Raw genomic sequence first — 12,641 nt, 5'->3', positions numbered from 1 at the left:
ATGTTTTCAAAATGTTATTCTAATTTTTCAAAATCTTCAGGTTTTTCAAATAATATTCACTCGGTTCTTTCCTAGGATGTTTTTTTTTTCAGTTTTACGTGGCCCTTTGACACAAAAAATATATTCTTGTCTTATAAATAAAATGCACAGAAATAACTTGCTTTCATAATGTAATATTTAAAAATATTTGCATATTCTAAAAATTCATTTAGTTAAAATAATTTTAAGAATTATAAAATGTACCTTTAATTTAAAATGTATCTTGGGGGCACACTAGGCTATTAATTATTTTATTTTGTTTATTTGCATTGCTTGCTGACAGGTGTGGCCCGATGGTCATACGGACATATATTGGCCTCACGCCACTTTGGCATGCCTAGTCAGCCATACAGACGTATCGAAACGTGAATTGAACCGTATTTGAACAAGAATGTTAAGTATTGGGACAAGTTCGGCGTATTTTTCAAGTTTAGGCATCAAAGTGAACATCGCTGGCAAGTTCAGGCACCACTGGTGCAATTACCTCTTTCCTAACTGATTTGGGTCACCTCTTGGAAAAACTACTAATACTGCAGTTGAGAAAAATAAGAATAGTGATTTGAATTTGGGGCTTTCAGATTGTTCTAGTTGATTTGCTAACTACGGAGGGAGTACTAAACTGTGCAATTAGTAGGATTTCATTATATATGATAAGTCGATGATACCCTACTCATTTGCTTCTTGTCCTCCTGCAAACCTGGAAACCCAACAGGGTGAGGCAAGAATAACCAACTCCCCGTGTTATAATTTAAACTACTAGTTGCAAGTAAAAGTCGCTGAACCATTTTAGGCTCTGTTCGGAGCGGAGGGGTAGAAAGCAAAGGAATTGAAAACTATACCATACACAGCAGTGACAAAGAAAGAAAAGAAAAAAACTGCTAGTCTAAATCCTAATTATCCTATCTTTCACATGACCATTTGCGCAGTCCTAATTATTCCACAAGGTTTCTTGTAAAACCACCCCAGTAACAACACCAGTGTTTCAGGTCTCCTTTTGTACCTGCACCAACAAAATAGCACCATGTTTCAGTCCTAATTGCCCTTAAAACTATACCAACCGGTTCAGAGAAAGTGTTTAGAAGTCTACAGATGACATGGTTTCTTTCTCTGTATGTAGGATCTATCAATATGTATAGTATGTTTATCAGATTTATTTATATTAATGCCTCTCCAAAGCAGCTGCTCCATTTCTCTAGGAGACCTTGGAGTGATGACTAACCTAACACTATCAGCAACAGTCATGTTTGGCTTTCAACTTGAACAAAATTTCATTTGTTGAAAATAGTGGATCTGATAAGGCCCTATCAATCTTATATCTATATGAACATGTAAATTAACCAGAGTTGCAGACAGGGTAGGAAGAATTTACTTAATAAATCCATGGGCAAAAGTTGGTGGACAAATTATTTTGATTGGGAGCGAAGAAGTGGAGGATCATACGCTGGGACGTTGGTCGGAGGTGGTGGTGGGGCTGACAGAACATGAGGATCGGAAGGCATCGATGTGGGCCTGGCACTTGACGCGATCACCCTTGTTCTCTTCCAGGCACTTGCGCAGTGCCTCCACGTCGCACCCTGGAGCCGCCTTCTTCTCATCTCCCCTTCTGCCGCCACCACCGTTTGCTACCACAGCCGCCGCTGCCCAACCTTGAGTTATCATCACGGGTCAGAAGGACCAGTCTGTACCCACCCTGTGGTAATCAAAAGGTAAACACAATTATTTAAATGTTGAATGTGCTTTTGGCATATTTAAGATTCAGAAGTTGCTCCTCTGGGTCTCTTCAATAACCAACATGCATCTGCTTTATTTTATGGTTATCCCTGATGGAGCAAACGATCGGGGATACATATGACTAATAAAGATATGAAATAGATAGTCACTACTCCCTCCGTTCCGAAATGTAAGTCGCTGGGGAATATGTTCCGACCAGGTGAAAATGGGCAAATGGACCTTTATGCCCCCAGTTCAAAATTTGAATCAGCCCGTCTTCTTCCTCGGCGTCTTCCACCTCCGCCTCCATCCCCGCCTTCCACCTCCGCCTCCTCCCCCGCCCTCCACCTCCACCCCTGCCCAGGCGCTCCTCCTCTCCCACGCCCAGGGGCCCCTCCTGGCCCGCGCGTGCCCAGGTGGTGCTCTGCTGCCGCCCGCTGGTGGAGGCGAGCTGGTGCTCTGCTGCCGGCCCCTGGTGGTGGCGAGCTGGTGCTCTGCTGCCGCCCACTGTTGGAGGCGAGCTGCCGCCTGCACGCGCCCAGGTGTTGTTCCTCCCCACGCACAGGTGCTGCTGCCGCTGAAGTCCTCGCCGCTGGACAGGAGCTGCTCCAGCCGGAGTTCTCAATTTTGCTCGCCTAGGTTCATCTCCTCGCCCAGTACTCGCTCTGCATCTGAGTAAACAATTTGATGATCATAAACTTGTTGTAATCATTTGTCTTGAATAATTGCATGCAGTACAATCTTGGAGTAATACTGAAATTTAACACTGAAACTGAACAGTGAAAGATGAACACTGAGTAGAACATGTACTATCAATACAGGTTTGGACCGGTACTGTCAATAGAAAAGATGAACAAGTACTGTCAATTTAGAACAGGTTTGGACCGGTACTGTCAATAGAAAAGATGAACAAGTACTGTCAATTTAGAACAGGTTTGGACTTAGTTTCATCAGTACTCCAAATCAGTAGGAGTATGAATTAACGGGCAGAAATAATTGCTACTCTCATTTAAGGTAAAATTGAGTAGGAATAGGAGTAGGAATATCAGGAGCATGAATATCAGGAAGGAGTACATCATGGCCTTTGAAAATTTTACCCCAGCCTTACTTTGAACTCGATCTCATTTCTGTACTTCATTATTCCCATAAGAGGGTCACTTTCACCTGTAACTTGACATGATCAAGTAAACTGTGCACATGTCTATTTTTATTTGAATCTTCAGAATGTCCAAAATTTTAAACACTATGGTATGACTGAACAATCTAAACTGTTTGACATAATTTGATGTAAATAAAATACTCCAGCCATTCTTAGTATGCAAATCTGCAGTTAGTGCTTCGAAAAAACACTATGGGAAATGACTTGAATGGAGAAATGTTGAGATACCAACCTGCTAGCTGAAAAGTGCAGCATGCCGGCATGAGAATGACTGATACCCTCACACATCTTTTTTCATTAGCCCTTCTTTAAAACAATCTGATGGAAAAAAACATTCAAGGTCACAAATCATATTATTGTAGGGCTCATATTTACTGTAGAAGAGAGAAGAGAAAAGAAGAGATCAAGAATATGGAGGGCACAAGAGGAGTATACTACAGTAGCTCTCCTCTTGTTGCAAGTCCTACACTAAAGTACTAAAACTACTGCTTGCAAGTCCTAACATAACAGCAGCAATCATCATCAGTGCTCCAAGTATCCAAGATGGAGTAATTAACAGAAAATGCAAGATAACCTAACAGAGCAAGATGGAGTAATCCAAGAAAATTAATTGAAAATTGCTGAGTAGTGTTGTGTGCAAGTGCAAGTACTCAAAATTTGTTTGAGTAGCAAATCTTGGAGTACGAGAGGACTCCAAGTTAAATGTACTCAAAGCAAATTAAGCAAATGTACTGCCATTAGTTTTCATTCCATTCTGAAAACTACTCCTGTTCACAAATTAAGCAAATCTTGGAGTATTGAAGTACTCCAAGTTAAATGTACTCCAAGCAAATTAAGCAAATGTACTCCAAGAAAATTAAGCAACTGAACTGGAGAAGAAATAAATTCTGAATATGTTCCAGTCACAAAAGAACTTGGCAAGTTGTTTTTATTCCATTCTGAATATGTTCCAGTCACAAAAGAACTTGGCAAGTTGTTTTTATTCCATTATGAATATATGTTCCTGACACAAAAGAGTTGGCAATTAGGCGCCCAATTAACTTGGTGATGCATGCTAAACTTAAGAACCATCATCACTTGGTACACACACCAGTTCAGATTACACATGATAATTAATTAGGCGCGGTAACTAATTAACCCCAGCAGCTACCTTAGTTAGGTGCAGTAAAAACTCCTACTGCTACTGCATCTTTACCAACCAAATTCAGTGACAGAGCTACTCCATTTTACTCAAATTCAGTATGCAAAATTAACAGTAATCCATACAGCTGCTTCATACTCCAAATTGCTACTCCAAATTCAGTATACAAAATTCAGTATGCTGCTACTCCAAATTCAGTTTGCAAATTAACAGTAACAGTACTTCAATGGAGTACAGTTGCTACTCCAAATTAACAGTGGGTCCTTGCTAAGCATATTGTTCTCAAATTAACAGTAGAACTCAAATTAGCAGCAGCATTCGTAGGTGACAACACAAAACAGCAGCAACATTCGTACGAGTAGAAAATGAACACGTACTGGTTCAGATTGAAAGAGCTTAGCTAGCGCAGCTCAAATTGAAAGAGCAGCAGCTCGAAGCAGAGCTCAGCAGCGATAGAGAGTGTAGCTAGCGCCCATCTTGCTGCCGGTCTTCCAGGCCTGGGAGGACTTCTTGCGGCCGCCGATGCGGGGGATGCTGGCGAACTCTTCGTCGGTGAAGGCGGCGTCGTTGCTGGCGTACACTGCGCAAGCGCGGGGGCGAGCAGCGAGCGGGACCCATGGGCGCGGCGGTCGAGGCAGAGGCGGACGCACGAGGCCCCGGCATCGTCGGCGTTCTGGATGAGCTCCCGGCGTCCCGCAGCGCGGTGGTGCCCTCCGGGTAGTTGGCCAGCACCTCGCGGATGCGCCGCACCAGGTCCACCCACAGCCCGAAGTCCTCCAGCAGCATCCCGCCCGGATCCATGTCGCTTCGTCGCCGGCGTCGAAGCACGCGGATCCAGCGCCTCCGCCGGCCAGAAGCTCATCGCCGGCGCCTAAAAAATCAAGGTTTTGACCTACGGGTGGTGGATTTCTGGCGGTGGGAGGAAACGGGGTGGCTCGGTGGTGCGGAGAAAGAGAGGAAGCGGGGTGGCTCAGCGGTGACGATGGCGAGGAGAGGCCGGCGACGACGGGGATCTGGAGGGGAGCGAGAGAGGGGTGGCCGGGTGGGTGAGAGGGGAACGAGAGAGTGAGCTCGAGTGGGTGAGAGCGAGCGGTGGTGGGAGGGCATTTCTGGAAAGTGAAAAATTCTCGTAGCGTTACGAAATTTACACGTCAAACCCTTAAACGACTTACATTTCGGAACAGAGGGGGTACATCATAGTATGCCCTTTCATCTGCTTATCCACGTTTGTACTCCATTGTGTCTTAACAGCAGAATAGACTGAAGACCATTAAAAGTTTAAAAATCTTGTTTTTACCTCATGCAGGAAGATGTTAAGATTAGACAAGTGTGACAACAGATTTTAACATTTACACACTTACACAGGAAGTAAGGAGAAACTGATTTATGCTAGGCTTTATAGACAGTACGAGTAGGGTAATCTGCATTGGTATGATGTACTCCCTCCGTTCCTAAATATAAGTCTTTTAAGAGATTCCATTATAGACTACATACGGAGCAAAATGAGTAAACCTATACTCTAAAAGGCGTCTATATACATCCGAATGTAGTCTCTATAGTGGAATCTCTAAAAAGACTTATACGGAGTATTTAGGAACGGAGGAAGTACAATAACGTTAACAAATATTCATAATTGTGCATATATATCCAGCAGAGATCATTGTCTGGAAGAAACTCGTTGCTGTTGTGCTTGTAAACCACAAGTTCGAAGAAAATACTCTCACATTTAGTTTCGACAACTGACCTGAGCACTGAGATGTGTTAATTCGTTGTTTCATTAGTACTGTCAGGCTGTCCCACTACAGCTAATTCACGGTCATGTATCTTTATCATGGCGAGTTACATAAGTGATCTTCATTAGAAGAATGAGTACTGTTTTTTTAAGCCTCTCCCCACTCTACCCCCCTGTACCCCGGGGAAAGCTCCCCCTATACGCGCCCCTCTAACCCTAGATGAATCTGCCGAGGCCAACGTCTATAAACTGGTGGGATTCCTAGCCGCTGTGCGATGTGGGACTAAAAAGATCTCGCCGTGTTACCTGAGTGAGCGCCCAGCTCCGCCGCGCGCTGGTCTCCCTTCCTCCTCCTCCTGATCTCCGGCGGCAGCAGAGGAGGATTCGGTCCGCCGCGGGGACGAGGAGGCGATGCGATTCGGGGATTTCTCCTGCGCTCGCTTGGGCTGGGCTCAGGCGCCCGTCCTCCTCTCCTCTCACTGTATGGGCGTCCAACAGGCCATGCCCGACGGACGGACCGCACAAGGTTCGTTCCACCTTCCACGGGCGGTGCCGACACACTACGCTACGCGCCCCCAGGAAAGCACACCAGGCGTGGAACCTGCGGAGGAAACGTGGAGCTACGCGTCCCCGAGCAAGGCACACGAGGAGGCGGCTAAAGCTGAGCCGTCCATGTCCTTCGCTCCTCTTTTTCGTCCCCCTCCTCCACCCGACTCGGCGACATTTCTTTCCCCCTCCGCCCGTTCCTCTCCGGGGTCCGGAGGCCCCCTGGAGCCGGGAGACCCCGAGGAGCCACGCCCCTCTCCCGGCCTCCCCGCTCCGGTGCGTGATACCGCGCTTCTTGCCGTATTTCGAGTTGGGTTTCTTGTATTTCTGGCCGGCGTGCTGGCTCTGCTTCGGTTAGGGAAATAGGAACCTAGGAAAGATGCTCTCGACATTTTGTGCTGGTCCGTACGTGGGTGGATCTTGGCACGGGTGCTGCTTCGATTGTAGGGTATCAGTTTCTGTGCAAGATAAGCTGTTGGTGTTCTTGTTGGTTGGTCGGTCGGTCGGTCGTTTGCTTTCATCCACCAAATTGATGCTCTCCAGTTCAACATGGGGACGGCTGATTCTTGATCGGCCTTCTTTTGCCCTATGACCAACTGACTGACCAAGATGATCTTCTTGGCTAGCCCATGTAGATGCAGTCTTCTCCTGTTGGTGGGTGTATAATTCAGTAGCACTCAAAGCAATTCTGAACCCTTTCGAGATTGATTGATGGTGCAAAAGATTATTTATTCTTTGGTGTGTCTGCTTTGTTCGTTAGTAGCGGTAGTGCTTGTGCGGTACTTTGTCTGTCATATACAGAGGACAATTTTAGCAAAGGGGTTTCCCAACTAATTGCATATTCCTCTGTCTGCCGCTGATCTGAACATTCTGTTTTCGTGTCAAATAGAATACACAGCTACTAACTTTGTTGCGCTCTGTATCTGTGGAGAATATTGTGTTTCTCTGATTCCATCTTCTTTAACAATTTGTATATTTATATGGTACATCGGAATTTAGCAGTGAGTCATTGTATTACTACTCATGAGAAGCACAACTTTGTTGCTGGTGTTTGTTTATGCACGTTTTTGGGCACTTAATCATAATTCTCTCTGTTCTGGTCTTTAAAATCATTCTCTCGTTTCATAACCATATGTTTATCCGTATTTCCACTTGCTGGACTGAAAATGGAAACACCAAACACTTGTTCTTTTTGTTCTCTGTTTGATAGCCTTATGACGGACAGAGGTGATGGACCAATTGGTAGTCTCCCTGAACATCTCCTTGTAGAAATATTGACTCGGTTACCAACCCACGAGTGGGTTCAAATATCATGTGTCAGCAAGCATTGGGCAAGCATGTTCCGAGGAGAATACTTGTGGCAAACCGCTATTGCAAGGAAATGGCCATCAGCTGGTTTCCGGAAACGCTGGCCTGGGCCAATTCCCAGAGGCTCTGCTAGGAGGTGAGCTTCCAAAGTCTGATATTGTCCTGTCTTCTCCATCATATGATCTTTTTGAAGAATAAAAAAGATTGCCAATTCCTACTATACCTGCAGTATGATTGGTTCCTTGTATCTTGTATCAATTTGGAAAATGTAAAAATAAAACAGAAGTCTCACTTATTACAGTGCATCCAGTATCAATTTAGTCTTATATTACTGCATCTTGCGACATTGCTGTTGGATATACTCTAAACATTTCACTTGAACTGAACTATGTCTGAAGAAGGGCAAATAATTCGTTTCTAGTATACATACTCACTAGGTCATTATATCAAAGCCATGGAAGTGTAGCTCTCTTTTGTGCCATCCAGCATTTCAAAATCCAATTAAAAATATGAAATGAATCATTTACAGAAGATTCCAAGCACTTTATGTCAGCGAGAACCTTGTACCATCTGGTGGGGAGATTGACGAGCTTGTTGGTCACACATATCTCTATCTAAAAGAACAACTTGAGCGTGTTGCCGTTCCTCCATCCAGCATACTTCATGGCACCATCATTGGTGAGTTATGTGTTTAAAATGTCAGTCTTTTACTAGCTTCAGTGCCAACATATTTTAGTGCTGGAGGTCATTAACATTTTCCAAAGATACTAGAACTAAATGTCGGGCTACTAAATCATGTCATAGATGGGAGAATTGTGATGCTAATACGTGTCTGGCTTTATGAAGAACAAATATAGGATATTGTGCTGTTGAAAGGAAACTTTATTTGGAAAGCTTGGAAAACTATGTAGTGCTCCTCTGTACGAGTAAAAGAATCATGTTTTCATATACTATAAGATTCATGTATTGCTTCACATTGAGGATTGCTGATACCTCCCATATACTAAAAGGTTGCTCCTTCTCATCTTCTGTACAGATCAGTTCATTGCTTGTGGTAGGACAGGAGAAAAGGCCCATGAACTTGCTTCGAATATATGGATTGCAGTCATTGACAATTTGGAAGAAAACCAGCAGACATTCATGCTGTTAAAACACCTAGCGCAAGAAGGAGATGTGAGAACTCTTCTGAATATGTTTGTTAATTCTCAGAGCAGAAAAGAGAAAGTATATTTCCTCGAAAAAAAGTATACTTACTTTCATGTGCAAGTAGAACATCCATTTCTTTTAATGCAAGTAAATACCCCAAATTCCGGAAAAAAAAACTCAATAGATGAAATTATCTGGCTGCATTTTCATCAATGCTGGATAAATATACATAATATATGTGATTACTTATATGAGTGTTTCATGTTCCATCTGCAGTTTTTCCTTCCATTTCCATATTCGAGGTCGTATAAAGTACTGTGGAGGGTGTTTGACAAGCTGTTCACCGACTTCCGTGACTGTTTCAACGGGGCAGATTACCATGAGGCGCTAGCAGGTGCCAAGTCTAGGTTTCAGCCAGTACCTTCTTCATGGCTTGGACATTAGCACACAGCTGTTGTTCTTTGTGAGTTGTACAATATCTTAGATGTAGCTGCTATACTTCCCCGAGTGAAAAGGTGGATGCCAAAGAATGGCAATTCCAATGGGATGACATTTATGTTTGGTGACTTGGCCGACAATTTCAAGAACGCCAAAATATATGTGATTGTTTGATTGCAAAAGGTGTATCTGTGTTCTTGAAAGTTCTTAAAGAAACATCGGTTGGATTCAGCATAATACACCCAGTAGGAACTAGTTTGGTGATTGGTTCAGGTTATAAAAGCATCTACGGTCAGGTGCCTCAAACCCCCCTCAAATGATAGCACGAACCGGTAAAAAAAACCTGACTTAGACGGGCCCTCAAACGACCGGCCTGACCGGCACCCTCTCATATCCAGCACAAATCTGGGGTGGATATGGGGAGGTCCGGGAGCGTCCACCACGTCAGACTGACGTGCGACTCCTCCAGGGAAACACTCCGAAACTCGGTGGCCCGAAGCTCGTCTCCTCCGATGGACCGATGGTGTCGCGTGTCAGCACGCCGCGCAAGGCCTCTAGCTCGGCTATTTAAGGCAGGCGCTGGCACCAAAACCCTATACATCCACATTTCCTCCCCTTCCCTCTACCACCACTTTGCAATCGTCGTCCAACTCCACATTTCACTCGCCGACCGCTAGCCGGCAGCCACCGCAATCAAGTAGCCATGCCACCACACCGACGGGTCAGGAGCTACCCTTATGTAACACTGGAGCGCCCGTTGTAGCTCCTTGAGCAGATCCGGGAAAGCCGCAAAGCCCGGATCACCGCGGTGCTACCTCCGGACGTGGTGGATCTGGAGGAGGAGCAGGAGGAGGACGAGGTTGACGTGGAGGCCGCGGATCTGCAAGCGGAGCAGTAGTCAACCCTTGATTCCCTCCAGTCAGAGGCGTAGGTGAAGGCCAACCGTCGTATCCTCCAAGCGGAGCAGGAAGCGGACGTCGACGAGATGCTTGCCTATATGGAGGAGGAGGAGCCTGAGCCCTCATACGCGCCCATCTACCCAATGCCCTGGACGGAGATCGTGGACATCTCCGACAACGAAGTGAGTTTAGGCTAGCGTGATTGCGTAGTACATAGGATTTATTTTGCATGCTTTGTATGGATCTAAGCGATGAAATATAAGGTGGTCGGATGCATAGGAAAAAGTATGAGGTGTGACCGGTCAGTGTCCAAGGATGCGTCCGGTCACTTCCGCATGCGTTTGAGAGTCTGGATTTGGTGTTCGTGGTTGTAGATTTTCTAACTTTGTCAACAACAACAGCAAGGCTCCTCTGCATTCTGAATTAACTTACATGAAATCATAGGATACTTAGTCAAATTGACATCATTTCTTAAATGCACATTAATGTCTTTTATTGAGGATAACAGGGAGTGAGAACAAATAAAACCTGAAAAAAAAATCCTACGCTAAAAATCCTACGCTAACAGTTTACTCCTCCGGTCATAACGTTATAATGCTTAGGCGAAGCCCTGCGCGGATCACATCATCAACACCGTCGCCACGCCGTCGTGCTGACGGAACTCTCCCTCGACCCTCTACTGGATCAAGAGTTTGAGGGACGTCATCGAGCTGAACGTGTGCTGAACACGGAGGTGCCGTGCGTTCGGTACTTGGATCGGTTGGATCGTGAAGACGTTCGACTACATCAACCGTGTTAACTAACGCTTCTGCTTTCGGTCTACGAGGGTACATGGACACACTCTCCCCCTCTTGTTGCTATGCATCTCCTAGATAGATCTTGCGTGATCGCAGGAATTTTTTTGAAATTCCATGCTACGTTCCCCAACAGTGGCATCCGAGTCAGGTCTATGCGTAGATGATATGCACGAGTAGAACACAAAGAGTTGTGGGCGATAATAGTCATACCGCTTACCACCAATGTCTTACTTTGATTCGGCGGTATTGTTGGATGAAGCGGCCCAGACTGACATTACATGACCGCATTAATGAGACTGGTTCTACCGACGTGCTTTGCGCGGAGGTGGCTGGCAGGTGTTTGTTTCTCCAACTTTAGTTGAATCGAGTTTGACTATGGCCGGTCCTTGTTGAAGGTTAAAACAGCACACTTGACGAAAAATCGTTGTGGTTTTGATGCTTAGGTAAGAACGGTTCTTGCTAGAAGCCCGTAGCAGCCACGTAAAACTTGCAACAACAAAGTAGAGGACATCTAACTTGTTTTTGCAGGGCTTGTTGTGATGTGATATGGTCAAGACATGATGTGATATAAATTGTTGTATGAGATGATCATGTTTTATAACAGAGTTATCGGCAACTAGCAGGAGCCATATGGTTGTCGCTTTATTGTATGAAATGCAATCGCCATGTAATTGCTTTACTTTATCACTAAGCGGTAGCGATAGTTGTAGAAGCAATAGTTGGCGAGACGACAATGATGCTACGATGGAGATCAAGGTGTCAAGCCGGTGACGATGGAGATCATAACGGTGCTTTGGAGATGGAGATCAAAGGCACAAGATGATGATGGCCATATCATGTCACATATTTTGATTGCATATGATGTTTATCTTTTATGCATCTTATTTTGCTTAGTATGGCGGTAGCATTATAAGATGATCCCTCACTAAATTTCAAGGTATAAGTGTTCTCCCTGAGTATGCACCGTTGCTACAGTCCGTCGTGCCGAGACACCACGTGATGACCGGGTGTGATAAGCTCTACGTTCACATTTAACGGGTGCAAGCCAGTTTTGCACGTGCAGAACACTCGGGTTAAACTTGACGAGCCTAGCATATGCAGATATGGCCTCGGAACACTGAGACCGAAAGGTCGAATGTGAATCATATAGTAGATATGATCAACATAGAGATGCTCACCATTGAAAACTACTCCATCTCACGTGATGATCGGACATGGTTTAGTTGTTATGGATCATGTGATCATTTAGATGACTAGAGGGGTGTCTATCTAAGTGGGAGTTCTTTAGTAATATGATTAATTAAACTTTAATTTATCATGAACTTAGTCCTGATAGTTTTTTGCATATCTATGTTGTTGTAGATCAACGGCCCGTGCTACCGTTCCCTTGAATTTTAATGCGTTCCTAGAGAAAGCTAAGTTGAAAGATGATGGTAGCAATTACACGGACTGGGTCCGTAACTTGAGGATTATTCTCATTGTTGCACAGAAGAATTACGTCCTGGAAGTACCGCTAGGTGCAAGGCCTACTGCAGGAGCAGATGCTGACGTTATGAATGTCTGGCAGACTCGATGTGATGACTACTCGATAGTTCAGTGTGCCATGCTTTACGGCTTAGAACCGGGACTTCAAAGACGTTTTGAACGTCATGAAGCATAAGAGATGTTCCAAGAGTTGAAGTTAATATTTCAAGCAAATGCCCGGGTTGAGAGATATGGAGTCTCC

At 44.8% G+C, this 12,641-nt stretch overlaps 2 protein-coding genes across 5 annotated transcripts; one reads left to right on the top strand and one right to left on the bottom strand.

Moving 5' to 3' along the window:
* Positions 1-764: 764 nt before the first annotated feature.
* On the bottom strand, positions 765-7,316 carry LOC123120694 (uncharacterized). Its single transcript, XM_044540681.1, has 6 exons — positions 7,230-7,316; positions 6,088-6,672; positions 4,427-5,158; positions 3,141-3,226; positions 1,480-2,420; positions 765-1,039 (listed from the first exon to the last, which is right to left on the bottom strand). The coding sequence occupies exons 1-3, from the start codon at positions 7,314-7,316 to the stop codon at positions 4,493-4,495; spliced, it is 1,338 nt and encodes a 445-aa protein (XP_044396616.1). The 3' UTR covers positions 765-1,039; positions 1,480-2,420; positions 3,141-3,226; positions 4,427-4,492.
* On the top strand, positions 6,321-9,401 carry LOC123121999 (uncharacterized). 4 transcript variants are annotated; one of them, XM_044542112.1, is made up of 5 exons: positions 6,321-6,603; positions 7,538-7,771; positions 8,168-8,313; positions 8,672-8,808; positions 9,058-9,401. In XM_044542112.1, the coding sequence occupies exons 2-5, from the start codon at positions 7,542-7,544 to the stop codon at positions 9,223-9,225; spliced, it is 681 nt and encodes a 226-aa protein (XP_044398047.1). In that variant the 5' UTR covers positions 6,321-6,603; positions 7,538-7,541; the 3' UTR covers positions 9,226-9,401. The 4 variants fall into 4 exon arrangements, with proteins under 4 accessions (XP_044398047.1, XP_044398046.1, XP_044398044.1 ...); XM_044542111.1 differs by having other exon boundaries at positions 8,165-8,313; XM_044542109.1 differs by lacking the exon at positions 6,321-6,603 and having other exon boundaries at positions 6,614-7,771.
* Positions 9,402-12,641: the final 3,240 nt, after the last annotated feature.

This window comes from Triticum aestivum, chromosome 5D (assembly GCF_018294505.1).
Source record: "Triticum aestivum cultivar Chinese Spring chromosome 5D, IWGSC CS RefSeq v2.1, whole genome shotgun sequence".
NCBI classification, from domain to species: Eukaryota; Viridiplantae; Streptophyta; class Magnoliopsida; order Poales; family Poaceae; genus Triticum; species Triticum aestivum.
Note: the sequence above shows the minus strand (reverse complement) of the source record. Positions and strands in the feature narration are given on the sequence as shown.

Coding starts and splice junctions, on each gene's coding strand:
- LOC123120694 (XM_044540681.1), bottom strand. CDS start 7,316: ATGTACCATATAAATATACAAATTGTTAAAGAAGATGGAATCAGAGAA. Junction 6,673..7,229: donor TACAGAGCGCAACAAAGTTA/GTAGCTGTGTAT, acceptor TAACCGAAGCAG/AGCCAGCACGCCGGCCAGAA. Junction 5,159..6,087: donor GGAGCTGGGCGCTCACTCAG/GTAACACGGCGA, acceptor TTCACTTTCCAG/AAATGCCCTCCCACCACCGC.
- LOC123121999 (XM_044542108.1), top strand. CDS start 7,494: ATGGAAACACCAAACACTTGTTCTTTTTGTTCTCTGTTTGATAGCCTT. Junction 8,314..8,671: donor ACTTCATGGCACCATCATTG/GTGAGTTATGTG, acceptor TCTTCTGTACAG/ATCAGTTCATTGCTTGTGGT. Junction 8,809..9,057: donor ACCTAGCGCAAGAAGGAGAT/GTGAGAACTCTT, acceptor TTCCATCTGCAG/TTTTTCCTTCCATTTCCATA.